At 42.5% G+C, this 27,810-nt stretch overlaps 1 protein-coding gene across 3 annotated transcripts; it reads left to right on the plus strand.

The window, feature by feature from the left end:
- Nucleotides 1–226: 226 nt before the first annotated feature.
- Nucleotides 227–27,810, plus strand: LOC134505175 (hydroxyacylglutathione hydrolase, mitochondrial). 3 transcript variants are annotated; one of them, XM_063314743.1, is made up of 9 exons: nt 227–336; nt 11,910–12,091; nt 14,705–14,769; nt 17,443–17,560; nt 19,988–20,096; nt 22,999–23,102; nt 23,435–23,536; nt 23,917–23,996; nt 26,648–27,810. In XM_063314743.1, exons 1-9 carry the CDS (start codon nt 273–275, stop codon nt 26,745–26,747), a joined length of 924 nt encoding a protein of 307 aa, XP_063170813.1. In that variant the 5' UTR covers nt 227–272; the 3' UTR covers nt 26,748–27,810. The 3 variants fall into 3 exon arrangements, with proteins under 3 accessions (XP_063170813.1, XP_063170814.1, XP_063170816.1); XM_063314746.1 differs by lacking the exon at nt 227–336 and adding an exon at nt 4,758–5,008; XM_063314744.1 differs by lacking the exon at nt 23,435–23,536.

Below are 27,810 nucleotides of genomic sequence, written 5' to 3' on the forward strand. Positions count from 1 at the left end.
CGCCAGCCGAGCTTTACCTTCCCAGCGCAGGCCGAGCCACCCGGCTCCTTCCTCCGCCCGCCTTCGGCACGGGCGCCGGCCAGGGCAGAGTCGGCCGCAACGCCGCGCCAGCCCCGCCTGGAGAGGGGCGGCCCTGCAGGCAGCGAAGTCATTGGGCGGTGGCGGGTCAGGGCGGGAGGGGGCGGAAGCGCCTGCGCCAACGAGCGCCCGCGGGAGCGGGGCTTCGGTCGGGGCGCGCCGGTGCTCGGTTGCGGCCGCCTCCGCCTCGGACCATGGTCTGCGGGGGCGGAGGGAGGATCGGCTCCGCTCTGCTGCTGCTGGGCGCGCGTCTGACCGGTACGTGGGGGAGGGACGCTCGCCGGGCTCGGCTCCCCGGCAAGCCGCGCTGACTCTGCAGAGCCTCGCCCGGGAAAGGCCCCGCCGCCCTTCCGACGGCCCGCTGCTCGGAGGGGAAGCGCCGCTGCCCGGGAGGCGAGCCTGCGGGCGTCCCACGGAGCGGCTTCAAGCGGAGGGAGGGGTAGGCGGTGGGCGCGGGGCGGCTTCGAGGAGACCGCCGCCTGTCCCGGCGAGGGCGATGCGGGTGGGCTCATGTCCCTGCTGAGCCCGGCTGGAGGGCGCTGTTGGGTTCCTTCTCCCGGGAAGCGCCCGGAGGTCGAGCCGGACGGAGAAGGCTTGGCAGCGGCGCTGAGTCGCTCAGCCGAACCGCGTCTCCCAGGGCTCCGCGGGAGGCCGGGACGGTTCAACGGCGCGGAGCACGGACCTTTTGCGCCCGCGCCCCGCATCTGTCTCTCCAGCAAACGGGGGGGTCACCTGCGCCCCTGACTCGCCGTGCTGCAGCCCTCGATCCCCATAACTGCGACCGCTGAAAACTGGTGGAAGAGTTTCCTGCCTTTCTGAAGTCAAAAACAGAAAGATGATCATATACACCCTAAATTAGGCCTGTCCCAGTTCCAAATTCCCGCCCCCCCTGTTCCGCTCTCAGATTGATTAAGTGCTAGTACTCCCGAAAGTGTCTCCCTTCCATTTATAGGTAGCAAATGGAGCAGTAGCACCAATTTGCTAGGACCCCCCCCCCCATGCCCAGCTGGAGAGCACCTGGCTAGGAAGAATTGCGCTGGGCCTGGTGGGGGGGGGGACGTATCAAGATGGCATCTTTTTTCATTGGTGGGATGGCAAGGCATGGCATGGTTTGTGATTTCTTAAACACATTGCTGGTGATTTTTAAGTTATCAGTGAACAAGCCTTTTCGCATAAGTTGCAACAAATACTTGTCAGTGCAGTACTCAAAACCATATAGATATTCCATATTTTTCAGTCAAAAATGTAATTTCAGTCAAAATTTAATTTCAATCTACAATCTTTGAATGTGTTGTTTGCTTTTGATACAAAATCTCATATCTTCAAGTGGGGAATAGAGAGGACAAATTATGGTTTCCAACTGCAAAACTAGTTTTCAGTTGCTGCTCAGTGCTCCATTCTCTTGTGTGTTACTTGCCAAGGAACATCTGCAAAAACATGCCACTTACCTCTTTTTGCAAGGTGTTTGTATGTCTTTTGACAAGGTGTTTGTACACGAAGTAATATTATTGAATATGCACACGAAGTTCAAGGCCCATTGGCAGGTTTTCACAAAATGCTGACGAAATGTGTTGGACAAACTCCCCAAATTCCCAGCCTGCATGGTAAAGATCCAGGGTTTAAACAGTTGTTGAGGTTGATTTCAGCTGAGGTGTGCCTTTTCCTTGTGGTAATTATTTGCACTGTTAGGTGCAATGCGTTTGTTCAGATCCTGGAACCGAAAAGAAGGATGATATTTGAAAGGAAAAAACAATTAGGTGGAAGCTGTTGCTTTGAGGGTGGCCAAGTTGCATGTTGGTTAAGTTCAGGTTCTGGTTCCCAGTCAATCAGCTTTCCAGGCTACGGACAAACATTTACATTGGCCTTCCCTAATCTGGTGTCTTCCAAATGTGTTGGGGATATCACTTTCAGAATTCTCTGCCAGCATGCACAATTGAGAATTAGGGTAAGAATCTGCTAGCATGCACAATTCTGAGAATTGTGGTGCTAAAAATATCAGGAGAGCACCAGGTTGAGTTCAGCTCCTGGTGACCTTAATGCTAAACCCATAAAAAGGTAAAGAGAGACCCTCTTGAGTTGAGGTCTTGATGATTACGTGGACATGTCTACATGATTTCTTTGGCACCAGTATGGAAGTGGTTTATCATTTCCCTCTTCCAAGATGTTTTTTTAACTTTCCAATCTAGCCTATAAACCTGTCCTGGCTAAGCAAGAACCACGCCAAGATGAGGAAGAAGTCTCTAGTGCTTTATTATTGCTATAGTAGACAGAAAATCCTACCAAACTGAAGAAGCGTGGGAAAGCCCAGACAGATAAACCCCCAAAAGTCAAGGCGGGTCTGTTCTGTGTCTCTTTGAATGACAGTTCAAAATCTCTAAACTACGAATGTGTTTTCCTCCCTGGATAGGGGCCTCCTCCTGCTCACCATCCGTACTGTCCTGACTAAGCAAGGACCACGCTGAGACGAGGAATAGGTCTCTAGTGTTTTATTACTGCTATTGTAGACAGAGAATCCTACCAAACTGAAGAAGCGTGGGAAAGCCCAGACAGATAAACCCCAAAAGTCAAGGCGGGTCTGTTCTGGGTTTCTTTGAATGACAGCTCAAAGTCTCTAAACTACACATGTGTTTTTGCCCCTGGATAGTGGCCCCTCCTGTTCACCTTCAGTACTCATGACAAAACCTGAAATTTCCTGATGATCTCCCATGTGAGTACTGAGTGTCCCTAACTTTGCTTAGTTTTTTTTTTTTTTTAGATCAGCCAAAAACAGCTGGAGGGGTGCTGTATCTATCATAAATGATGTGCAAAATGCATTCGGCCCTTAGCGGCAGAATCTACAATCCTTGAAAACCACTCCAGCTTTTCTCAATAGCCAGTTGATTAGCTTGATCATATGACTGGTGGCAACCTGGGATCAAATGGATCAGCTGTTTGTAGGAGAAATGCCCTAAGCTGTATGGGTGTGTGTGTGTGGGTAGAGGTAGAACCAAATAATTAGTTTTCTCTCTCCTAATGGCATCTTTTCTAATTTATTCATGTCCCCTTTTGCTGAAAAGGAGATGGGTTTGATATTTGCAAGAGAGTATGGTTTGTGCATATGATAGAGCTATACAGGTAGTCCTTGCTTACGGACACTAATTGGGACTGGAAACTCTATCACTAAGCGATATGGTCGTAAGACAAGATATCACGTGACCATGCTGAATTACAACAGCAGTCCCAGTTGCTGTAGTTAGGCAAATCCCACACAGTTGCAGCATCTCGCTGTCACATGATCACCATTCACTACCTCCTGCCATCTTCCCCGTTGACTTTGCTTGTTAGAAGCCAGCTGTGAAGGTTGCAAATTGTGATGATGTGACCACAGGGATGTTGCGATGGCTGCAGCTTCAGGGACCAGCTGTAAGTCTCTTCATTCAGTGCCATTGTAACTTTGAATGGTCACTGAACAAGTGAATGTTAAACGACAACTACCTGTAATGCCTAGTAATACATACAGTATGTGCATGTGATCATATCACGTGCATCTTCACACCTATATGTCATGAGCCTGATCCCCAGCCTCCTTGTAATAAATCACTGGTCACATACCTTATTTACAGACTTAGGGGAGCACAGAGATTTGCAGGCATTCAACCATCCAGGAAGAGCTGTAGAATACCCATTGTCATGAAACCCTGAGTGTCCAGGGGAAGAGGCAAGTGAGAGCAGAGCTGCCTGGCTAGGATGCCGTTGCTGCAATGTTTCATTGCAGTCTTTGGTATAATATTTCAAACGGAGCTTTGGCATTTAGAGCAGATGAAAGGATTTTGCCCCAATCTTTCTTTGAAGGTTTATTAAGATAGACATTTGTTGTGATGACAGAGTCTTTCCTCTGGAGTCTTACCTCTGCCTTCACTCTCTCCCATTACCTGCTTGGAGAATTCCAGATCCAGCCTTTCCAGTTTGATCCCCACAAGTGGTGACTGTTGTGGCCTGGAGAGGCTCTAATTTAGTTTCCCAGCTACTGAATTGCTACTTTGCTGCCACTGGCTTCATTGGTTATTTAGAAATTGCCTAGGCAGTTAGCTATTCATGAGCTTTTGTGCATAAAACATTGGAAAACTGAGTGACAGTTTCTTTCATCTATCTCTTTGGGTGTCTGAGAAACAAGACACTCGACAGAGTCCAAATTAATCATATGAGGTAAGCTGCTTTTAGGTGTCTTGACTTTCAAAGGATTCTTGGTAACCTTAAAACTTAGGTTAAAGACTGGTCCCTACATTTGCTTGCTTGTTTCTCCCCTCTGGATGTTGTTCTTTTGTACTTATGCTTGATGGATATTTGCAGGCAGACTTTCTTAGAATGCTTAGAAAACTTAGATGCATTTAATAAATGCTGGGTGAAGTTACTTCTCTTTGACAGCAATGAATTTGACCTGAGGCATATAGTTCACAGAGAAAGTAATCTTGAAATAAGGAAGATGCAAAGTGAATGCAGGGAGCCCATGTTGCTTTTAAGTTTCTTTCAAAAGGAATTTCCATTTAAAAACCCTAATTGTAATTTCTCAACCACTTCACTATTCTCTTTTTATGCAGGATGCCTCTGCTCCTGAATATTTCAAAAAAGGACACATACAAAGATGGAAGCATTGGAAGTTCTTTTCTGACTTTTTCTCCTTTTTGTTTTGTTTTTCTCAGCTGGCTTGTTTTCCAAGGCCTTGTGAAGTTTTGGACTGGTGCCTCCAAACAACACCTAGGAGGTGTCACAAAAAAGTTGGGAATCTGTCTCACCTCACCATACTCCATTCCCTGAGAGTAGAGGAGATGGGCGGAGACTAGCTGGGTTAAGTCATGCTATCCAGCCGGATTGTCAAGAGTAGTGGTGAAAACATCTTCCCAGCTTGCTGAACACAGAACTGGCTGGAGAAAAGTTTATTGGAGACTTGCAGGTCAGGAAAGAGCAAGAGGGACTGTTTAGGGCTGAAGTTGGTGATTCACATGCTTTTAAGGCAATTTGTAAATTCTCACTTATCCTTTAAGAGGCTGTAGTGGATAAGCATTTCTTCCAATTGACCAGCTTAGAAATACGTTTCTAAATCCAGTTCCTGATGATAAGGAAGGTATCAGTAGCTGGGACTGTAAAGACCTACTTGTGTGGGGTGGAAAATTTTCTGGTTTTAATGGTGCTTTTGAGAACACCTGATTCCTGAGTTTTAACGCAAGATAGTGGAGTCTTTGGATTCCAGGAAATGGACTTTACTCCTTGATTCTGTTGCATAAGAGGATCCGGAGGTTGGGGCTATGCAGAGAGTCGGAAGATGACCTGGATGGAGATATGCAGGAGCCATTGCCCAGGCAAAAGGAGTGAAGCATTTTTAAAGTCGAGAACTTTGAGATAATATTTGAAAGCAGGTGTCTCCCTAATTCACTGGAATATAAGAAGGGGGAGGGGAAGTACAGCACAGTCAGACTTTCAGGATTCTGTTCTTCTGGCCAATCTCAATAAAAGTAGTTTTGGCCTTCCCGTAAAGTTGATTTCCTGGTCTGGTCTACCAAGTGGGGCTGAGAGCCTATATTCGCTGTTCTGCATCTCCAGGCATGACTAAGAATTGCTACTACTGTATCTCAAATCCACAGATCAGCTGCTGGACTGGGATGATATGATGTTGAGTAATCATCTAGTTAGCAGGAGTTCTCCCTGGGTACTTATTAATCCATTTCTGTCCCATTAAAAGTTGCAATTCAGTGTTGTGGTTCTGCAGGGTTTCTGGAGGCACAGTAAGGCTTGTAGCAGTCATTGCAGCCCTAGGGATGGTATCTGTGCACCTCGGCATTACAGATCTAAAGAAAACATTAGGGATGTGTTTTAGGAGGTGGCCAAACCTTTCTGAAGGAAGGAACTTTGCTTCCTAAAAGACATCAGCTGTTAGCAAATCCAGGCAACAGTTGCTCCCTTGGATCTTACTGTTTTTCCATTTGCATTTTGGGCAGTGAGGGGTGGGTCTGATTAGTTTATGATTTCAACTTGCTTGCTTTTTGAATCTGTCTGACATTGCCTTCCTCCCATCTCCTTACCTGCCTGTTCTTTAGAGGTGAAAGTGCCAAAAAAGAAGAGCAGATGTTTAGGGGAGACAGAGGTGATGGCAAGCAGCTTTTGAGAGTATTATTCGGCCATTAAGAGGGATCTGATCATGTTTAGTCTCTGACCACATAAGAATTTGGGAATTAATTCCTGGACAAGATGGAGAGATGTCAAGGTGACATTTCTATTTTCATGATGTTGATTCCTATGTGCAAATGCTGTTCCGTGCCATGCAATTCTCCCAAGGCTTCTCCAACATGGTGCTTGTAAAGCAGACATTTACTACATTTACTACTTTACATACTAATTTCTCTGTATTAAATGTCACCATGGATGTTTTTCCAATAGCAAAGAGTATTGGAACGGAAATATTTCATTAGGGGAAGTTCAGAAAAGCACAAAGATTGTGGTTTTAAATATTGCAGTCAGAGTCAGAGTTTTACTTTGGCATTTTTTCCTGAGATATTTTCAGTTATTTTATGACTTGACAATCAGCATGCCATTTCTTTACACCATTCAGATTTTTAGAGGGGAAAATTAAGACATAGAAAATTGCTATCAGGAAGATTTTAGCATGTCTTCTAAATTGTGCATGAAAATACATGTTTTCTGAGGGTAAACCACCTGGTTTGTTCTATAAAAATGACCAGTTTGACAAAAATGAGTCATGCCAATGTCTTAAAGCCTTCAAGACATTGGCAAAAAGAAAAAAGAAAGCAAGCTTTTGCTTTCATGCCGAAAACTTGAGGGTAAATAAAAGGATTTTATATAGACCCCAGAAACAGGGAGGCTTGGACATGTCCAATTTGTTCCAATATATTAGCAAATGCCACAGTTAGGGCATATGATTCCATTTATTTTGGAAGACTCTTCTAAACAGTGGATTCAAATGGAAACTATGTTCGAATCAAATAAATTTATAAATCAGTCAGGTTTTTTTACCCAAAACATTTTTCTAGAATAAAACAGATTGAAAATGTTTTTACTAAAACAATGCTTCAAATTCTCTTCTGGGCAATAGAAATATTAGAGCTTCAGTGATATGGCCTTATCCTAATTTCGAGAATTTAATATTCCATTATTTAGAACAACCAAAAGGAACAATCTCAAAAATGTATAGGTTATTACTGCAGTCAGAAATAGGAGATCCACCATATCGATTAAAGGAAGCGTAGAATCTTCAAAATCCAATACAGGAGACAAATTGGCAGGAGTTATGGAAACTGGGTGGATTCACTTCAGTGTCAGTGCAAGATTATACATCATTGGCATTGGACTCCTGTTAGATTGGCACACATATATCAAAATTATGCTTCCAAATGCTGGAGAGGTTGTCAAAAAAAGGTGTGTGTGTGTGTGTGTGTGTGTGGTGGTCATGTGATAAAGTTATACCTTTTTGGTGAAAAATATTTGGAGAGATAATATCACCACTAAAGAAAGAATTCAGTGCTCTCCAGGGTTAGGCTTATTAGTACAGGACCAAACCATAAGCTTAAAAGTAAAGAACTGAGTATCTATTTAATTTTAGCAGCCAAAACAATAACTATGCAAAATTGGAAAACTCAAGATAACATAACAATTGAGTTGTGGATTAGCAAGGCCTCTTCAATTGCCACATTAGAAAAAAATCACAGATAAAGTTAAAGTAATGAGACTTCAGAAGCAGGAACCACAACTTCATCAAATTTGGTTGGATTTTATGGTTTACCTTAATACCAATAGATTATAATTTGGTGTACTCTTTATATATGGTAAATTTTCACATGTGTAGTACCCATCTCTGTATACATTGTAGTAGATCTTTTTTATTTTCTGTATCTTTTTTTCTTTATATGTATCTTGGATTTATGTTAATACCTGATATTGCTTGAAATAAAATAAACAAAAATAAAAAAGATTCATTAGCCACTTTTGCAGATTATGTAGCTGTGAACCCCTTGATTAGGGGAAGCAGTAAGAGATGGAAGAGAAAATAAGCTGTCAGTTTTCTAATGTTCTCTGCAGTCTACTAAGCTCTTCATTTTCACAGTAGGAACATTTGGAGGAGCACTGAAAAAGAAATTAGCATTCAGTATTCATGTTTGGAGTGAGCAAAATGTTTTTATTTTAAAAACCTTTATTGTACTGTACAATTAATCTGTTAACCCATTTTCTGGATTAAATTAGTTGAATTATGGACTAATCAAAATATGTGGTCTCTGAGCTTGGTTGTTTGCTTGCAGACATTTCATTGCCCAGCTAGGTAACATCCCCAGTGCTGGTGAGGGTGGGGTTTGCTCCCTGTGTATATACTTGCCCTGCCAGGGTCAGTGGGGGGCGGTTTTTTCCTTTGTTCAGAGCTAAAGCATGAAGGTCGTCGAGGCTTTAATTCTAGAGAAGGTTCCACAAAGCATGAGTGTCACATTGACTAATCAAGCACAGGATTTTTAAAGAAAACTATGTTTTTTCCAAATACATGTTTAAAAAAAATCTATAATACTACCTATTGCTTACATATGGAATAGAACTATATAAATTATAGTTACATAATAAAGTTATATAATAAAGTTATATAATTAAATATAAATTATAAATTAACGTTGCACAATTAAATTATTAACAATAATAATGACAATAATTATTATTAACAGGTGCAAATTATTTTTTGTTGAGTTCATCTTAATGTTAAATATATAGAAATATGACCATGGCCAAACAGCTATTTGCTGATGTCTATATACTGAGTACTCCAGTTCTTTATTCCATGGCTTTTAGACATCTAACTTACTGCGTAAGCCACTATTACAGGCCCAGTGTTTTGTGAAAACCTGAAAAGGTTTTGAATAAAATTGCTCTGTAAATTTCATAACTATACCAAGTAGAACATTATGTGCTAAGCTATTTTTGACAGAATAAATATTCCATATTAATTTTTCCCAATATTTGATGTTTCCCTTGGGTGGCCAGAGTGGAATTTCCATGGTTTCAAGTTAATGTCCCACTTATTTAGCCCCATCTACTGCACATAGTGGAACATCAGATGCCCAGTTGAGACTAGGAACAGGAATGCCTTGAAATCAGGTTAGGGCCTGGAAGATGATGCTAACTTTTGGGTTGAAAATTCAGTTCTTGCCAATTGGCTTGACCCCTTTAGTCCTGATTGATAACTTTTCCTCTCCCTGGAAACAGACGACAGAGCATAAGCTGGCTTTATACAGGCTTTCCTCATTACTCTTAAAATCTTTAGGTTACGATCAAGCCAAGCAATTGGTTATGGATAGAATAAGAGATATGGAATTCCAGTTAGAAGTTAATAGGATACCTCTGCACCGTAGAAATCGGATAAGATGGGATACATGGGAAACAGCAAGTTATCTGAAAGACCCAACCTTTCCCAAGATTAGAATAGCATTTTTTAGAGCTAGACTCAATATCCTTCCATCAGCACTCCTGCAAGACAGGTATAATAAAACCCCCTTAGCAGAGAGAATTTGTACATGTGGCACTAAGGAGGTGGAAAACATATCTCATGTTTTATTACGCTGCAAATAGTACAGGGATATCTGATCAATATACATTCACCCGCTAAAAGAAAGATTTCCAGGGAGACCAGACAGTTTTTACGAGAACCATCTTCAGGACTCAAAACTAGCCATCACACGTGCAGTAGCTAAATTTTGTGCTGCCGCAATGATAATAAGGCAAAACCGGTTAAAGAAGTAGGATTTTTTTTTACTTTTCTATTTTTATCAATATTTTGTTTAGTTATCTTTTAATAAATTTTTGAGGATATATTTTACAATATAGTATTAATATATTGGATCAACTAATGTTTAGGTAAATAAATATGTCATTATTTTAATAGGGAACTATAGATTATATTATAATTGTTTTAATTTTCAGTTGTCTGTGTATAATTGTATTCATTTGACTTATTTCGATTTTATTTGTTATTTTTATTAATTTTATGTTGCTGGTCATTGACCAAATAAACATTATTACTTACTTAGTTACAGCCCCACCTACACTACAAGGTGGTTGTAGGTTGCTGTAGGAAGAGGGAGGGCTCCATGTCGCCTTGAGCTCTAGAACAAGAAGTGGAACAGAAATCTGATACACGAATGGTAAAGACCAAAATGCCACATCTCAGTGCAGGCGACCCTTAGAAGAATGAGAAGCCAAGTAAGCAGCAACTGGTGTGTTTTGCCCAGAAAAGAACCCCTCTTGCCCCAGGGGTCACAAATAGCCACCGTGCTCAGTCCCAAAAGAACGGAGGGCAAATTCACACCCAGATGCTCCCACCATTGCCTTGTGGGCTTGCTTGTTTGTTTGCGTCTTGCAGATACTCAGCATCTTTCTTTTCTCAAAGTGCTTCTGGGGCCTATATGGAACCCAGAGGCATTCCGGTAAATAAAAATTATGCTACCAGCTGGTATTTTATTTTGCAACAGGCCAGATTTTTATGTGACACACAGAGATATAGATTTTATATAATATAATTTTTTATTCTTACCTTTTTTAATGTAAGCCACCCAGAATCATATGGAGTCAGGCAATCTCTAAAATTGTATTAAATATATAAATCTATGCATAAATAACAATTGAAACAAAAACAGTTCTGGCAAGGTGGCAGCATTGCCAGTGAAGTTGTCTGGAAGGGGAGAGATGCCTATGGGCATTGGGATGACAAACCCTCATTTAGCATATTAAGTGGAGGCAGACAAGCCAGGATGTATAAGCAGAGCAAACAAAACCCTAGCTAATGATGGGTATACCCAGCCAGGATCTTAGGTCTGGCAGACACTAAATAGACCACTGTTAGTTTGGTGGCTGAAATTAGTGGAAAGAGGCCTAATTTCTCCACAAGCTGGGTTCCTAAAAAAAAGCTTAATTTTGTAAAGCAATATACGTTTAGCAATGGAAAATACAAATATTTGTATGGAGAAGAAGAGGAGATTTTTTTCCTTCCTCTCTTTTCCAAAAATTGGGCAGTTTGGAGTTTTTCTGGTATAAAGGTCAAGCAGTGACAAGAAGCAGTTTTCCTCTTCTCTCTGTATTTCTCCTCAAAACGGTGGAAGCCATCATGTGACAGAGATGCTGGACCAAGGAGAGGCAGGCTGAAATCTTGGTTTTGTGGTTCAGGATTGTAGGGATTATGAGGGATCACTTCCCTAGCCAACTTCATGAGATCTGCAAGGAAAAATGGGGAAAGGGACAAAAACTAGATAGAGCTCCTTGGAAGGATGGACTTACTTGTTTGACTATAAGTAGGGGGGGAAATGTATGAATTAAGGGGTCACTTTTCTCCCAGATAGACTACTTCATGCCTCCTTTTGGGGGGGCCATTTAATTGCTGTTCCTTCCACAACTTCTGTCCTGCACTGGCCAAGTTTCTCATTCAAGGATCTTAAATCCCACATTTTAATTTATTTATATTTTTATATTATTAAACTTTTATACCACCCAACTCTGGGTGGCTCATAACAATCAAAGAAATTACAATAAAATCAATAAAACATAAAAAATAAAGATAAAAGATGGCACACGTAATGAAGTGAAGGGTCTTACTCTCCCTTGCCAAAGGCCTGTCTGTCTATTTGCAAGATTTATAAGGCTGCCCAGCTCAAACAGCATGACTCTGGGCAGTACACAGCATAAAAAACAAACAAACAGCCCCTCTCAATCATATAACATTAAACATATACAATATATAAATATAAAATACAAAATGGTAAAGGCTTTCTTCTTCTATTGCGGGAAAAGCTAACCTTGTTGCTTGTCTTCCGAAGGTTTTCCCTCGCTTCAAGTCAACTTCCTCCATTCAGAATTTGAGTGGCGGCCTTCTCAGGTCATCTTGCACGCCAGCATGAAGGTGGAACTCCTTCCAGCCCTCACGGACAACTACATGTACCTCCTCATGGATGAGGAGACCAAGGAAGCAGCCATTGTTGATCCTGTGCAGCCCCAAAAGGTACTTCTTTTGGACCACCCCACTTTTCTCTGGGACTCACAAGCATCCATTCGCACAGACCAGCATCACACCTTTCGGAGAGCAAGAGTTTTGACTTCATGTTTCCTAATAGTTAACGAATGCCAGCAGGTATTCTTTGGATTTGTGGATTGGCATTTCCTCACTCATGCCTTTGGGATGGGTGCAGGGAGGTGCTGGGAATTTGACCCAGTTGTTTTGAGAGCCTGAGTTGAAAGGGTTGGGGCAAGAAATTGTGTCTTTCAGGAGCACAGTCTTTTTTCAGCTCCAGGTTCCTTCTTTTACTATTTTTCATTCAAATGTGAGTGTCCAATTCCTTCTTTATTTTCAAGGAAAGTGGTGGTGCGGTTACAGTACTAGAATTTAACATAATTAAAAATCTGGAAACTTAGTTTTATTTTAAAACTTTATTGCTCATTCTTGGGACATATTGCAAGATCGGTGTGAGGTTCTTGATCTTTATGCCCCAAAGCCAGCAACTCACAGCACAAGCCACTAGAGATATGCGTAGTTCTTTATTGGGACAGTATCAAACTCTGTTAAAACGACAAATGGGGCCTACTTCCTCCCGCCTTCTCTTTTAAGCCTCCCGCCTCTGTCCCGCCCCTTCCTCTCTTCTTCTTTGATGGCTCTCCTCTGTGGTGACAGCTTGTTCTGTTTGTTCTGACAGTTAATGGCTGCTCATGCCTCCAGCTCCAAATGCATTCACTTGTTTATTCATTTATTTATTAAATTTATATCACTGCCCATCTCCCCCAATGGGGGACTCTGGGCGGTTTACAACAATTGTTCCCCGTCAGCCGTCTTCTTCAGCTCTGTGTAAGGCTGGAGCACCCAGTCGCAATTAGCCATTGCGACTGGGTATTCCATCCTTACAATCAGGGAATGGGGGGCACTCTTCTGCTTCTTTCCCCTTCCTCCTTCAAAGGGCCACAGGAGGCACGGCAACAGTGGAGTGGCTTCACTGGAATGGAAGAAGCTGAAATTTTGGTCCTGTTTTGATTTATAGAGATCTGGGAAGAATTGTAAGTAAATAGCTGTATTAAGCCTCTCAGTTTGCCACTTACACTATATTTTAAAAAATCACAGCTGAAAATAGCCATATTTTGAAATAAATGCATCATCTGCTGACAATTTAAATTTTCCCTTGTCACATGATTGCCTGCTACATGGTTAACACAATAAAGTCACTGAATAAGATTATAAACTATACCAAATTCATTCCACGTTTCTGAATGCCTATTCTGATTTAGATATCCTGTAAAACTGAAATAACAGAGTCTATGCGTGAAAAACCCCAGTTTTGGATATGGTACAAATTCATGTATTAAACGGTATATGAATGGTTTCCAGTTTGAACTTATGCTGTATCAGAATTTCTTTCAAGACACGAAGTTATTCTGGATATTGAAGGATACTCTCACAATTTAGCTAGCCATTGGCAGTATCAGACAACCTTTCCCATAAAAAGCATATAACATCCTTGCAGCAGTTAGCATACACAAAGCTAATTCAGTATACTCTGAAGGAATGTATGGTTTAGTAAAGTTGTATAAGAATATTGCAGTTTGAAATGGGAATTCAACATTTAAGGTTTATGAATCTTAATATGAATCATTTTCCAAAATTGTTGAGCTTTACAACATTGCCACCAATTATGAAAGAATGGCTCCGACCTGCTCATTATGTTTCCACCAGGTTTTAGAGAATAAATTGTCTAGTTTAGCAATCAGGACTAGAGTAATATATGAATGATAAAACATCTTACACCAATTTTCTCTAATATTCAAAGTAATTGTAATGTTCTTCCATTGTAATTCCCATTGTTGCATAGCTATTGCTGCTTCAAATTCTGCATCCATTTTATCATGCAGTCTTTGACTTGTTTGATTTCTGAGTCATATTTCACCAGCAATTTATAAATAAGGCCCAATGGATGTTCTGAACTGCATGTTACAAGATTTTCAAATTCAGTCAAGTATCTAAATATTCCCCCTTGTTTCTTCAGTGGTATATTCAGTAGTAGTACTAGTTCTTTTTTTTTTAATCTGTTCAATCGTGTCCAGTTCTTGGGACTGCCTGAACAAGTCCCTGCAGTTTTCTTGGCATGGTTTTTTGGAAGTGGTTTGCCGTTGCCTCCTTCCCAGGGCTGAGAGGGAGTGACTGGCCCAAGGTCCACCAGCTGGCTTTGTGCCTAAGGCGGGACTCGAATTCAAGGTGTCCCGGTTTCTAGCCTGATGCCTTAACCACTACAGCAAACTGGCTCTTTAGTTCTTTTAGTAGTATGCTACTTATTTGATAATAATGGTTGTCTTTCCTGATGGTTACTTTTTAGTGACCACCAAATGCTGGTTTCTAGAGACATTTCAGTAAACAATCTTTTGGTTGATTGCAGCTTTCTTGATATTCCTTGAGGTATTTTCTGTCCTCACTTGATTGATTGGTTTTCCTGTGTAATGAAGGCAGCCCAATTAATAGTTAGTGTCGTCCTTTACCCTCAAGGCTTTGGACATTTACAGTATTGTAAATAATAGTAGCAGTAGTAGTAATAACAATAACTATAACAATACTTTTGCTTTTCATTGTTTCTGCTAGGTTCTGGATGCAGTCAGGAAGCATGGAGTGAAACTGACCACCGTCCTTACTACACATCACCACTGGTGATCCTTTTTTATTACATGGTTTAAAAGGCTTTGCACCTGGGTACAAGGGGCAACAAGGAGGCAGCTCTCTTTTTGGTGTGCCAGGATCTTCCCCATGCAAAAAGTAATGCCCGGGCTATAAACATTTTCTCCCAGTCTGGCTCAGGGCATATCTGCAACTGCAAATGTCATCCAATTTCAGTTCTTGCTGTTATCATGGCTTCCCAGACAAGGAACTCTAGAAATTGTAGTTTTCCAAAGTGGAAGGCATTTCTAGGGAGGAAAAAATATTGGCCTCTTTTCAAATTAACTGTTCACTGAGTTCACTGTTCACTTCGTGGAAAGCTGTGGCTGTCAGTGAAGTTTGAATTTACAACTTTTGAAATGAAATTTGGGGGAATCCTTCAAGCCTGCGGTTCCCAAACTATGCACTGCTGTACCCCAGGGCATCACAGCAAACTTACAGGGGCACTGCAAGATATTTTATTACCCAATAAAAAGAACTGTTAGTGACTTTGCTGTGGCACCCTGGGATGCCTCTGGGAGTGCCACAAAAAAATTACTCAGACACTAAAGGTGGTGTGAACCTGGAAAGTTTGGGAACTTCTACTTTAGGCCATTGGTGGCTGGGGTTTATGTACAAATTTGGGGTGTACTTGATCAGCACCTTTTGGAATCATTCTAATCTTAGGTCACATTATCTAGGGCAGCCTTTCTCAACTAGTGTTCTTGGGAATTCTCATTACTTGCTGGAAACTCAGCAGGTGTAATTTCAACACATCTGCAGGACCCCAAATTGGAGAAACCCACCACCTCTTCCTCCCCCCGCTCTGCTCCCAGGCACACTTTATCCTTTAGGCTTGGCTCTGATAGATAGATACTTTAGGGATTTAGTCTTTTGACCATATCAAGAATAAGTAACTAAGTAAGTAATAATATTTATTCGGTCAATGACCAGCAACATATCAAGAATAAGAGAAAAAGAGTGCAGTCTTGCTAGTTTTTTTTTTCTTCGTGTCAGAAGCACCTACCAAGGCACTTCTGTGTTGAAAGGATTTGTCTGTGACGTCACCGTTGCCCCAGGGACACCCAAGGAGGGCTCCTTTCATGTCCCTGTTATTTTCCCACCAAAGTGGTACCTATTTACTTGCATTTGCATGCTTTCGAACTGCTAGGTTAGCAGGAGCTGGGACAAGTTGACGGGAGCTCTGATGTGGCTCACACTCTTGGGTTTCGAACTGCTGAGCTGCCGACCTTAATGGTCCTCTGACTCAGCATCTTAACCACTGAGCCACCGCGGCCCCCAGTCTTACTAGTAATGAGCTGGTTCGTTCCCTGTAAAAAATAAGAAAGTCTCTGCTGGCTACTCCAGTATTTTTTGTTTTTTAAATATAAATCTAAGTGGTCAGCCCTTTCTGCAGAGTTTAATTTGCAGTCAAATAAGATATGTGTGGTATCTTCAAGCTCTGGCTTGAGTAAGTTTTTGGCTCTGAAATAAATTCACCATAGTAGCACATCAATACAGGCTTTCTTGGCAGCATGTTCCTGCCATCCTAGGAAGCTGATCTATGAAATGTTGGTGAGATGCAGTCTTGCTGGTAGCTTCTGGGCTAACTCTCTGATTCTCAGTTCCTTCTGCTTTAATGTCAGGCAAAGACAGGGTCCCTGGGTGTCTCCAGTTAGCCAGAAGTGAAGGTCAGAAATGTCAAGAACATTGCAATGCCACCCCTGGCCCTTTTGAAAGTGTGTGGCTGACACATGTACAAAAGGGGTGGGACTTGCATCATGGTGTTCTGTCTACTGTCTTGCCAATTTTGTCATCCCTGCCCTTAGCCCAGTTTTCCAGATGCCAAAAAAGCTGGCTTCCATTGCAACCACATGTCAGATGACCGCCTCTTAGCCCAGTTGAATTGATAACATACCCAGTCTGGGCAGTTGCTATGCCTATAGTTCGGTTAAAAGGAAAGTGGTTGGCATGAGAAAGCACTAATTTCTTTTTAGTTCACTCCAATGATTTGACATGACTAGTAGTGTTTCTCTGAGGAGCAACTTCCTCCTTGATCTAGAATCTGCTGAGGCATTGAAATACAAACTGCTTCCCCAGGCTAAGTCCCTCTTTCTGGTTTCTGAGTCTTTTTGGTTTTGAGTCATTTCTAATTTTTTGGGTTTCCAATAGCAGTACTTAGGGTGTTTCTCAACAGCTGAGTTGAAGTATTCTCCACCTGTCCTTGAATCAGCAGAAAACTCAACTGCCATGAAAGTTGATGTGCTCATTGTTAGTCTCTCCAGCTTCTCTTGCCATTACCTGTGGATTAGGTTGCAGTTGCTGCTGCTCCATCCTATTTGCATAAGCTTTAAATTGTGCACTGATGCATCAGCATCAGACAACAGGGGTGCAAGAGCCCTTTCCACAGGAATTAACCACTCCTTGCCACAGACTACCAATTCAGGACACATGGACTCCAATTTAAAAGAAAATTAAATTTAAGTAAGTGCCAATTTATGTAACACATTAAGCCATCCTGTTTGCTTTGGGCTTCTTGTGTTGCATAAATTCAGCATAACATGACTTTGTGTGAGCCCAGTTTGCCAAAAGCGGGACTGAATGACCATTTTGCTAGATGTGCGTTTTCAGCGAATGCTTCTTCTGTGTTTGCACAGCCTCCAAAGTCTGACATTTTGACCTTCTAGGGACCATGCTGGTGGCAATGAGAAACTTGTAAAGATGGAGCCGGGGTTACAAGTGTACGGGGGAGATAGCAGGGTTGGAGCCCTCACCCAGAAAGTCTCTCATCTTATGTCATTTCAGGTAAAAGCAAAAAAAGTGGGGGGACAGGTTTGCCCAGCCACTTTCTGAAATATGCACCCCATCCAAGCTTGGAGGTGTGTGAATCTCTTGTGCATGATTGCTATGCTGACCCCTTCATTCTCCATCCTGGTAGAGAGGAAGCTGTCTTTGACTGGCAGTGGCAGGCTTGGTCTAAAGGGCCAACTTTATGGCACCAAGTTGCTTCACAGCCTGGTTCACATTGGTAACTGCCATTACCTTCCATGGGAACTGTGTGATGCTCCCCAATCATCTAATGTTTTGCTGGAATCAGTGAACATTTACCACTCTATTTTTTTTTTTTTTGCTACAAATGAATCTGTGCAGTCCAAGGAAAACAGACCCGTGTCTATTGGCATGCTACCTCTTGATTGGATATTTCACGTACATGGTCCAAAACGTGCTTCTTCTGCATCAGTAGGAAACTGGTATGTGCAGTCGCACCTTCTAGCTAATTTTAGCCAGGAGGATTTCTCGATTTGAGCCTCTGGGAGAAGCAGCAAGCAGGTCCTATAAACTGTGCCTTCTTGTCCCACTGGATATAGGCAGAGAAATACATTGACCTAGACGCAATTTCTTGAATTGGGTGGTGTCAGTTTTTGGAGCTGCACAGAATTCTTTACTGAGCAGGTTGGATGCATTTTGTCATACACACAGATTCACTCTTTGCTTGAATAGCAGAAGTCTTTTTAGCAGAGGAAGACTGAAAGCCGAACTAGTCATTAATCAAAAATGATCTAGGCAAGGACTGCTGTGGGGAGAGATGGAAAAAGTCTCCCCCTAGCCACATTCTGATTCAGAGTGGACTGCCTGCAGCAACTGTTTGAATGCAAAACTCAGGGCCAACAGCACTAATCTTCTCCCTGATTGCATATCATAGGAAGTCTCAAAAATCAGTTGGCTCCTGTACATAGAGGTCTTACTGCCTCATTTAAATATTAAATGATGGTTCTATTTAATTGCTATCTGAGCCAATGTGGTTTGTTTTTAATAACATATTCTATTCAAAATCAATTTAATTTTAAGAAGATTGCATTATCCATAGTTCATTATGGATGCAGTTTTGCATCTTTTTTGTGTGTGCACATTTTTTTTATACCATGGGTACTTCTGAAACAGAACTAGGAAGTTTAAAATGTGCCTGTTCATTTTTTAACAAATAGATCTGGATCTCCATAGCAGTTTTATATTTAATTTTTGTTTGCTGTTTGTCCCTACATCAGGTCAGAAAAACTGGGATACCAAAATATATTTGTCCCACAATCTCAGAATCTTGAGTTTGTTTCTTCCCCAGTTTTTTCCCCATTTTGCCTCTGCTCAGACTAGAAAGTTGTTGGCAGTGTTGAAAGTGTTAAATTTTAAGCAAATTTTCATTTTCTCATTTGGTCATGGGTCCTGATAGAGCTGGAACATGCAAACATTTGGCCAGGTGGGCACATCGTAAGAACCAAGAGCATGCTGGGGCACAAAATGGTGGCCATGGTTGGCTTGAACTTTCACAAAAGGGCTGCTAAGGTAGGTGGGTAGCCCATTTCCCAAGAGGCAAACTGTTTAAATGGTTTCCCATGGCTGCCTTTTGGCCCTGAAGTTGGCTTTCAAGGCTTTCAACCAAACTTCCTTTTTGGAAGGAGGGCAGAGCTCCACATCCAAGCATAGGCTGCATCCTCCCACCACTTTTGTGTTTTAGGATGCCAATAGGACCCATGTGTCACCCTTCTCAATCAAGCTGATGCTAGAAACTGGTGAGGTTGCTTCTTCCTACCTCTTGTACAAGGAGATACAGTCTACCCTATTTCTATGTGTTAAGAATGCATATGGGATCTGGTGGGCCAGAGAAGTTCATATAAATAAAACTAGAAGCTTTGCAGCAAGTATTTATTTTGTATTTATTTTTCATGAAAAGAACCTTAAAGTAACCAAGTTAGGTGGGCCAGGAAGCCTGGTAGGCATGAAAGCTGCTTATGGGTGCCCTTGTTTGCCTCCACCCTAGCCCTGGGGAGGAATTTTGTAAGCCTTCCAAATCTAGGCACATAGCTGCTCTGTGCAACAAGTTGCTAAAAAAGTTGGCCTTGTTCTTTGCCTAGAGCTACCAAGGCCTCTGGCCAAAGTTTTTCTTCAGATAGGCAAGAATGGGGCCTTCTTTGCCTCCTGCCTAGGGAAAAGTTCTCTGCAACAGAAAAACTTCTGTGCTGGCCAGCAAATACGCATCCAGCTCAAGAAATGGAACCATTAAGGTAGCATTGGGGCTGTAATGGATTGGAGCAACCGGATTCACACCAGCTTCTGTTTGGTGCTCTGCTTCTGTCTACCTCTGGAGGCTATTTGCTATTTGTCATCTGAGCTATATCAAATCCGCAGATGGTGTCAAAGCATCCCCATTAGTAACCAGGAAATTTCTTCCCTCCTCAGGTGGGCTCCCTCAATGTGAAATGCCTCTCGACCCCCTGCCACACATCTGGACACATCTGCTATTTTGTGACAAAGCCAAACAGCTCAGAGCCGCCAGCAGTGTTCACAGGTACACTCCAGAACCACGGCCTTCCAAAGAGCTTATTGTTATTATGAGTAGTATTTCCACAATAGCTTTCTTCCTGAAGGAAACCAGTGCACAGAACAACCAAATCTTCAACAAAAACATCAACAATAAAACCAGCAAAGGAAAAACACTGAAATATGCTTATTTAAAGCAGAAAATCAAACTGAAGGCACTCTAAAGGCTATCTTGTCTTGAAGAAGTTGGGACCCAGCAAATCCCTGGGTAAACAGGCCTGATTTCAGTTCCTATTGAACAGAAAGGAGGTGCTCTTTCCTTGGGAAAGGGTTCTCTAATGTGGGCACTGCCAGCTGCATTCTGGGCTGAACCTACTGCTGGAATGGCAAGGAGCATCTCCTCAGGTGATCTGAATGAATAGTTGGATTCCTTTGTTGGGATCTTTTAAACCCTGTGTCCCAAGCCATGTATTTAGTTGTTCAATTTGCAGTACATTCCACCTTTTGTTGAGCAGCTCAAAGTAGCGCACACTCTTCCAAAATTCCATTCTGCAACCCTGTAAGGGGGTTGGGCTAAGAGAGAATCACTGGCCCAAAGCCTCCCAGTGAACTTCTATTGCTGAGGATGAACTTGGACCTGATCTCTCCAGTGCCAACCTTTCAATACTACAGGGCTTTATAGATCTATGCCAACCTTTTAATTTGGGCCCAGTAACCTCCAGGCAACCAGTACAGCCCTTTCAGCATCAGAATTATGGGGGCTCATCTGCTGCCTTTCACAGTTGCTGTGTATTTGATTTAAGGGGTTACATTCATGCCAATGCATGCTTCAGAGCACTCTTCTGCCTTTGAATCCAAAGTAGTTGCATTACACAGCGCTATATTTATCAATCAAGTAACTGTATTCTGCACCAGCTCTACCTTCAAAACCATCTTCAAGGATAGTTCCTTGGTTTCGTCTTCACAGTAATCCAAATATAAGGTTATTAGGGCCTGTGTCACTGACACTAGGCTACCCCAGCCCTGGTAAGACAACAGCTGGTGCTCTGTCTAAAGCTGGGCAGAGACCCTGCTTGCCATTGAGACCACAACGTAGGGGAAAGGGTCATCCCCTCTGTAACCAAGGACTTCTACCTCCACTCTCTGGTGGTGGTTCTTCAGGTAGGAATGGCCTCTAAGTCCCAGCCCCAGATCCCAAACACTCATAGCCACTTGGTCTTGGTAGGATTGAGTTGGAGACGGTTCCTCCCCATCCAAACCTATCCAGCCTTCAGGCACTGGAACAGAACCTTGACAGCCTCACTTGGCTGGCCCAGAGTTGAAAGATATAATTGGATATCATCCCAAATAGGTGGATGACCTCATCCAGCAGTTTCATTTAGATATTAAAAAGGAGTGGGGAGAGAGTAGAACCCTGTGGCCTAAGGAATGATCTCTTCCCCCCCAACCAACACCAACTGGAATCAGCTCTGGAGAAAGGAGGGGAACCACCATGAAATGGTGCCCCCAATCCTCAACCCATGGAGCCAGCTCAGAAGGATACCGTGGTGGATAATATTGAAAGCTACCGAGTGATCAAGGAGCATAGGATTCATCACTGCCATCCTGGCTCCACCACAGGTCATCAACAAGCATGGCCGAGGGTCTCTCAGTACTAAATCCCAGCCTGAAACCCAATTGATATGGGTCTAGATAATTTTTATCTTACTTGCTGGATACTTGAGAATTTCTTCCAAATCTTTCCATATCTTAGGAGCCACAGCTGATCCTAGTCTGAAGAAGCTCCATGGGAGGATTTCCCTCTTGATCTTGTGCCTTGGGATTGAAGAAATATGAGAGGTCAAGGAAACTTCAGACTGCTAGAGAGAGATGTACATAGAAAGACATTTTATACATGGCAATCTTATTACTAGTAAAGGCCAAGAAAATCACAACTCCACCCAGCTTTTCTCCAAAAAACTCTTCTCCTTTGAAAGAAATTTCCAAAGATTCTCTTTCATCAAACTAAGATCCAAGAAGGAAAGATGCAAGAGAATCTAGTTGGTACTATTTGGATTGACAAAAACAGCTTATATTGTAAAGCTACATGGAATAGGTATAGGAGGAGTCTGGTAGCACCTTTTCAGACTAAACTAAGCTGATTGACATCAAGTTGAGTTGACTCTTCATAATCCCATAGATAGATTTTATCCAGGATGACCTGTCTCCCACCTGGTCTTTCATATCTTCCACCGGTGTACCCATTGCTGCTCTAATTGAGTCTTGTTGATTTTCTTTTCTTGCAAGGCATCATCAGCAACTAGATGACCCAAAGGCTTTAATCTACCTACATCATAAACACCATTAGTATTCTGAAAGACCTTCAGCTCTGCCTTAGTAATACGTTGACTTGAACTACAGGAAGTAGTATGTTGACCACTGAACTACAGGAATGGTTTACCGTTGCTTTCTCTTGCACAGCAAGATGTGCTTGCCATTGTCACTAAAGTGAACATCCATCTGCAGCATCTTCTTGTATTACTACTGCCCAGTATAAGTGCCTGCTTGGGCAGCCAGGGTGACCTTCACACCTTGGGTGACCCTGCTCAGAGTATACTGGTGTTCTTCACTCACCCCTCCCAGGAACAAAAACAACACTCCCACTGCAATAAAGCAGCATAGCAGGACTTCAGGACTATAGTTCACAAAAGTTTATACTTTTAATAAAATGTGTTAGTTCAAATAAACTAACATTGTAGGCTAACTACAATGGAGATTACATTTTTGTTCTATGCCATACAGCATCTTGTCCATTGCAAGAACTAAATAAATGTGTGTTAGTATTCATTCCTTCTGTACAACTGTGCCCAATTCATGTGCTTTCAGCGGTGTGCCAGTCCTTCTTAGCATAGTAGTCAATTTCTACTTTTTGAACCCCGTCTTTCTTCCAGGGGACACCCTGTTTGTGGCTGGTTGTGGAAAGTTCTTTGAAGGAACTCCGGAAGAAATGTACAGAGCTTTGATTGAGGTCTTGGGGCGCCTCCCTCCTGAAACGGTATTTTGGTATAACTACAAAACCTCTTGGGGAATAGATAGGGGGGCTCAAAGATAGTGAGCCGGGTTTATACAGCATTTTAAACCTGGATTAGCAAAACACAGTTCCATGCAAGTCATAATCACAAAAGCCAAATGTATCCCTCCCTGGCCCCAGAAGACCCTCCACCCCCATTTTAAGCAATTGAGACAAATAATATTGTGAAATATACATTAATCTATCATTATTTTGCAATATTTAAATAATTTTTGGAAAGTACCAGGTTAGGCTGACCTACAGTTTCTGAATTGGTGGCTTCTAACTTTCTCTTCATCTGCTTCTTTCCTGGCTAGAAAGTCTACTGTGGCCACGAATATACCATCAACAACTTAAAGTTTGCCCAGTACGTGGAACCAGATAACCCTGCCATCCAGAGAAAGCTGTCATGGGCAAAGGCAAGAGAATTTGCACTTTTCTTCCTTGGAAAAACAGGAGTGGTTGCTAGGAAGTCTCAGCTTGCCTTTCGCTTGCTCTCTTTGGTTGTAGGAAGGTCCTATTCGAACTTCCCCAGGGCATTAATGCAGGGGTTGGCAATCGCAATCCTATGACCTACCTCGTTGCTGTGGTTTTCTGTGATTTGTTCAGAGCCCTGGCAGAAATGGTCAGCCATTCTGCTGGGAGGGTCAAAAAATGGCAAAGAATAAAGGGAGAGATTCTTCCCAATGCTGGCTTTGGTTGTGCCCACCACTGGTGCAACAGATTATCACTGATGCAGATGCACAGTAGGTGCATCTCTCAAGGATTCTGTCTTGGGGGTTTTCCCTTCTTTTTGTAGGCCAAGTACGATGGAGGTGAGGCAACCATCCCATCAACCATCGGTGAAGAATTCACATACAACCCATTCATGAGAGTGAGGTAATTTCTCTGTGGCAGGACAGTTGTGGCAAGGCAGCTGTCTCCCAACTGGTTTGAAAAAAGAAGCTGCCCCCTGGCACTCAGTAGGTCACTTTTGGATAAGCAAGTGTTCAGCAGCTGAAAGAGAACGTTCCTTTTTTATTTCAGCCCCAAATGTAGGAACTGTTCTTTTGCTTTTGAAAACTGTTAATAGCAATACATACATAAATGAGTCCAGTATTTTAATAGGGGGGTGAGAAAACAAAATATGCTCTACAAAGCAATTTTTAGAAATTAAAGTAAATCTGTTCAATGTTCAAGCTCTTTACAAAGCCTCACCTTTGTAAGGTTACATGCTCAAAGATACTTTACAGGTGGTCCATGTTTAACAACCACTTGTTCAACAACCATTCAAACTTATGACAGTGCTGAACGAGTGGTAGTTACGACTGGTCCTCGTACTTATGTCAATTGCAGCATCCCTGCGGTCACGTCATCACAATTCAGACGCTCGATGCCTGGGTCACTATTAGGACATCACAGTGTCCTGTGGGCATGTGATCGCCATTTGTGACCTTTGCTGGCTTCCTACAAGCAAAGGATGACCATGTGATGTCCTCACTTAACAACCCACATTGCTTAATGATGGCAACCAGTAGTGTCAGAATTTCTGTCACTAAGTGGTGCAGTCACACAACATCGCACTTTATGAGTGTCACTCAGCGACAGAGATTCTGGTCCCAATTGCTGTTAACCAAGGACTGCGGCTAAATAGAAGTGAGCACTCAGTGGCCCTGTTTGCACAACAGGTGTCACTGCATTCAGGGGGATTTTGTGCAAACATCCTAAACATTCAGTAGTAGGTTAGGGGAACCAAACTAACTCCCCAGTCAGCTGCATCACACATTGAAATGTTTGATGGACCAAAACTTGTGTTACTAAAAATAGTTATGCCGCCCTGGAAAACCAGGATCACTCAGGGAATATCATCCCTCTGTTCATTATTAGATGTTTCTGTCTGCCTGCCTATCTTACACACACACACATGCATAGATCCAGCCAGATGTGGGGAAGGAAAATGGAAGGGGTACAGGTAGGGACGCGGTGGCGCTGCGGGTTAAACCGCTGAGCTGCCGATCGGAAGGTCGGCGGTTCGAAACCGCGCGGCGGGGTGAGCTCCCGTTGCTCGTCCCAGCTCCTGCCCACCTAGCAGTTCGAAAACATGCAAATGTGAGTAGATCAATAGGTACCGCTTCGGCGGGAAGGTAACGGCGTTCCGAGTCGTCATGCTGGCCACATGACCCGGAAGTGTCTATGACAACGCCGGCTCCAAGGCTTAGAAACGGAGATGAGCACCGCCCCCTAGAGTCGGACACGACTGGACTTTACGTCAAGGGAAACCTTTACCTTTACCTTTACCTTACAGGTAGGTATCTCCTGCCCAGTCCTGTCCCCAAAGATTTTGCCATGATTTTAAGTGGTTTCTTGCTTTGCTGTCAGGAGGTTGAAAAGAAAATGAACAGCCTCTCAGTTTTCTTTGCAGCAATGGGAGAACTTGGAAAGTGTGCTATCAGCTCATGGGAAAGTCCCAGTTAATTAAGGGAGCATCTGAGTGTCAGCCTTGACCTGTAAACAGAACTAATTTGAAGCCCACCTTCTCTCATCCTGAATTATTTAGTATATAAGCACCTTCTTATATACCAAAATGTATATAAGATACATTTATATACCAAAAAATGTCTGGCATCCTATTTTTCACAGTAGCCACCCAGATGCTTCCAGCAGAAGCTGAAAAAAAAGGGAAACCTTTTGTCTGGTTTGTCCTGAATAAGGAGACTGAATGATTGATTATGTGCTATCAAGAGGTATTGATTCTTAGAAACCACAGAGACAGATTTTCTCCGGGAGGATCTGTCCCCAGCCTGGTCCTTCAGATCTTCCAAAAGTGCATCCAGCACCACTGTAACTGAGTCCATCCCCCTTGCTGCTGGTCGTCCTCTTCTATTTCCTTCAACCTTTCTCAGCATTATGGATTTCTCAAAGAAATTACTCTTCTTCTTTTTGTTCTATTACATAAATAAATAAAGGTAAACATGTGTTTGCTGAATCAACTGCCTTGCAGCATCCTGCCTTCCTGAATGTCAGAGACAGAGCACAGAAAGGAATAAGAGGCATTGCCTTGCTTATGGTTTGCTTTCAGCGTTCCCTCAACTTCCAGAATTCATAGCCATGAGTTCCACTGCTGGCTAGGGATTCTGGGACTTAACCGGCCCAACTCATCTGGAGGCTACCAAGCTGGGGAAGGCATGTTTAATATGCTGAAAGTGGTCTATATAACCTCCCTAATGCAGCCTTTATCAACCTTTTGACCCTGGAGGAACCCTTGAAATATCTTTCAGGCCTCAGGGAACCCCTGCACATTCAGGCTCAAAGATAGGCCAGAAGTTACAAAATTATTATATTCATTTCATGGGTTGGCCTGTAGATATATGCATTAACAATGTTCTTAAACTAAACATAAGGAACGAAACTTACCTATTTGTGAAGTTGCCCAAATTTGAAATAATTTTTTAAATTGTGATCTCCCAGGGAACCCCTGGTGACCTTTTGAGAGTGCCACAGAACCCTGGTGGAGAAACCCTGCCCTAACAAGTCTTCTTCCTTCTGGACAGAGAAGCAACGGTGCAGCATCATGCTCGGGAAACAGACCCCGTTCGGACCATGGGAGCCATCCGGAAAGAAAAAGACAACTTCAAGGTGCCGAAAGAGTAAATGATATACTGTAGATCCACTGCTGTTTTTCTTTTTCTGTTATTTAGTTCAGGAAATTGATGTCTCATTGTCCTGTTTTATTGAACTTACTCACATTATTGAATTCAGTAGGAAAAAGCCACCAAAGCACTTTGCAGTTTAAAAAAACTGTTAAAATCTAACTACTTGTATCCTTAGCACTCAGCTGATAATTTTTTTTTAATGTGATGCATGGGAGTTGTGTGGATGTATCTACCGGGGAGTGGAGGGGCTGTGGTTTTTGTCATGGGGTCAAATGTGGACAAGTGCCATGGGCTTTCTTTGGAAGATGACTTTGAACCCTTTGCCTCTTGAATTGAAATGCACACTCTAGTCTCTCGTTTCACTGTTTGATTTTCCATTCATAATTACTTGAAAGACTTCCGTAAGAAAACGTCTGTGTTCTTTCTAAACCCCGAAATGAACTTTTCTTACCTGCAAAGAAGTATTTTCTGCTATTCCAAATGCTCCTTTGATCCTGATGTTTGAGATCTGCACGCGCTTGCTGCTTTGTCAACAAGCAAAGAGCCTGTGAGCACACAGATCCCCTAGCACACCACCAGCCTCTCAGAGAAGTAGGAGCAGGCTGGGAAACCCACAGAGGAGAGGTGATGTTGCCAGGAACAAATAAATAGAGGTATTTGTTATCTTTAAATAGGAAAACGGTGATTGTTTTGACAGCACTGTTGTTTCTACGCTGCACTTTAAAAAGAAAAAAACTTACAATTGAATTTAACATCATGGCTTCAACAAGAAATAACTAGCAGCTTCATTAAATATTCTCAGCACTCTGGAAAAACCCCAGTTCTCAGAGATCCTTGTGTGCCGGGGAAGCAGTGACAATAAAAAATGGCGTTCTCTCTCTCTCTCTCTCTCCCTCTCCCTCTCTCCTTAAGCTACAAGGCCAAGTTGCGCTTGGAAAGCCTTCAGTGTAGCAGACTCATTACAAGCTTGCTTGAATTGTCATTCCCTGTTGATTCAGCTAATGTACATGTAAATAAATATATCTAATAAATATACTTTAAGAGATTATTGAACAAGAAAA

This window comes from Candoia aspera, chromosome 14 (assembly GCF_035149785.1).
Source record: "Candoia aspera isolate rCanAsp1 chromosome 14, rCanAsp1.hap2, whole genome shotgun sequence".
In the NCBI taxonomy this organism is placed as follows: domain Eukaryota; kingdom Metazoa; phylum Chordata; class Lepidosauria; order Squamata; family Boidae; genus Candoia; species Candoia aspera.

Excerpts from the sequence above, each read along its gene's own strand:
- LOC134505175 (XM_063314743.1), top strand. The coding sequence starts at position 273 with ATGGTCTGCGGGGGCGGAGGGAGGATCGGCTCCGCTCTGCTGCTGCTG. Across the intron at positions 337-11,909 it reads GCTGGGCGCGCGTCTGACCG|GTTTTCCCTCGCTTCAAGTC; the intron begins GTACGTGGGGGA and ends TGTCTTCCGAAG. Across the intron at positions 23,997-26,647 it reads AACCCATTCATGAGAGTGAG|AGAAGCAACGGTGCAGCATC; the intron begins GTAATTTCTCTG and ends CCTTCTGGACAG.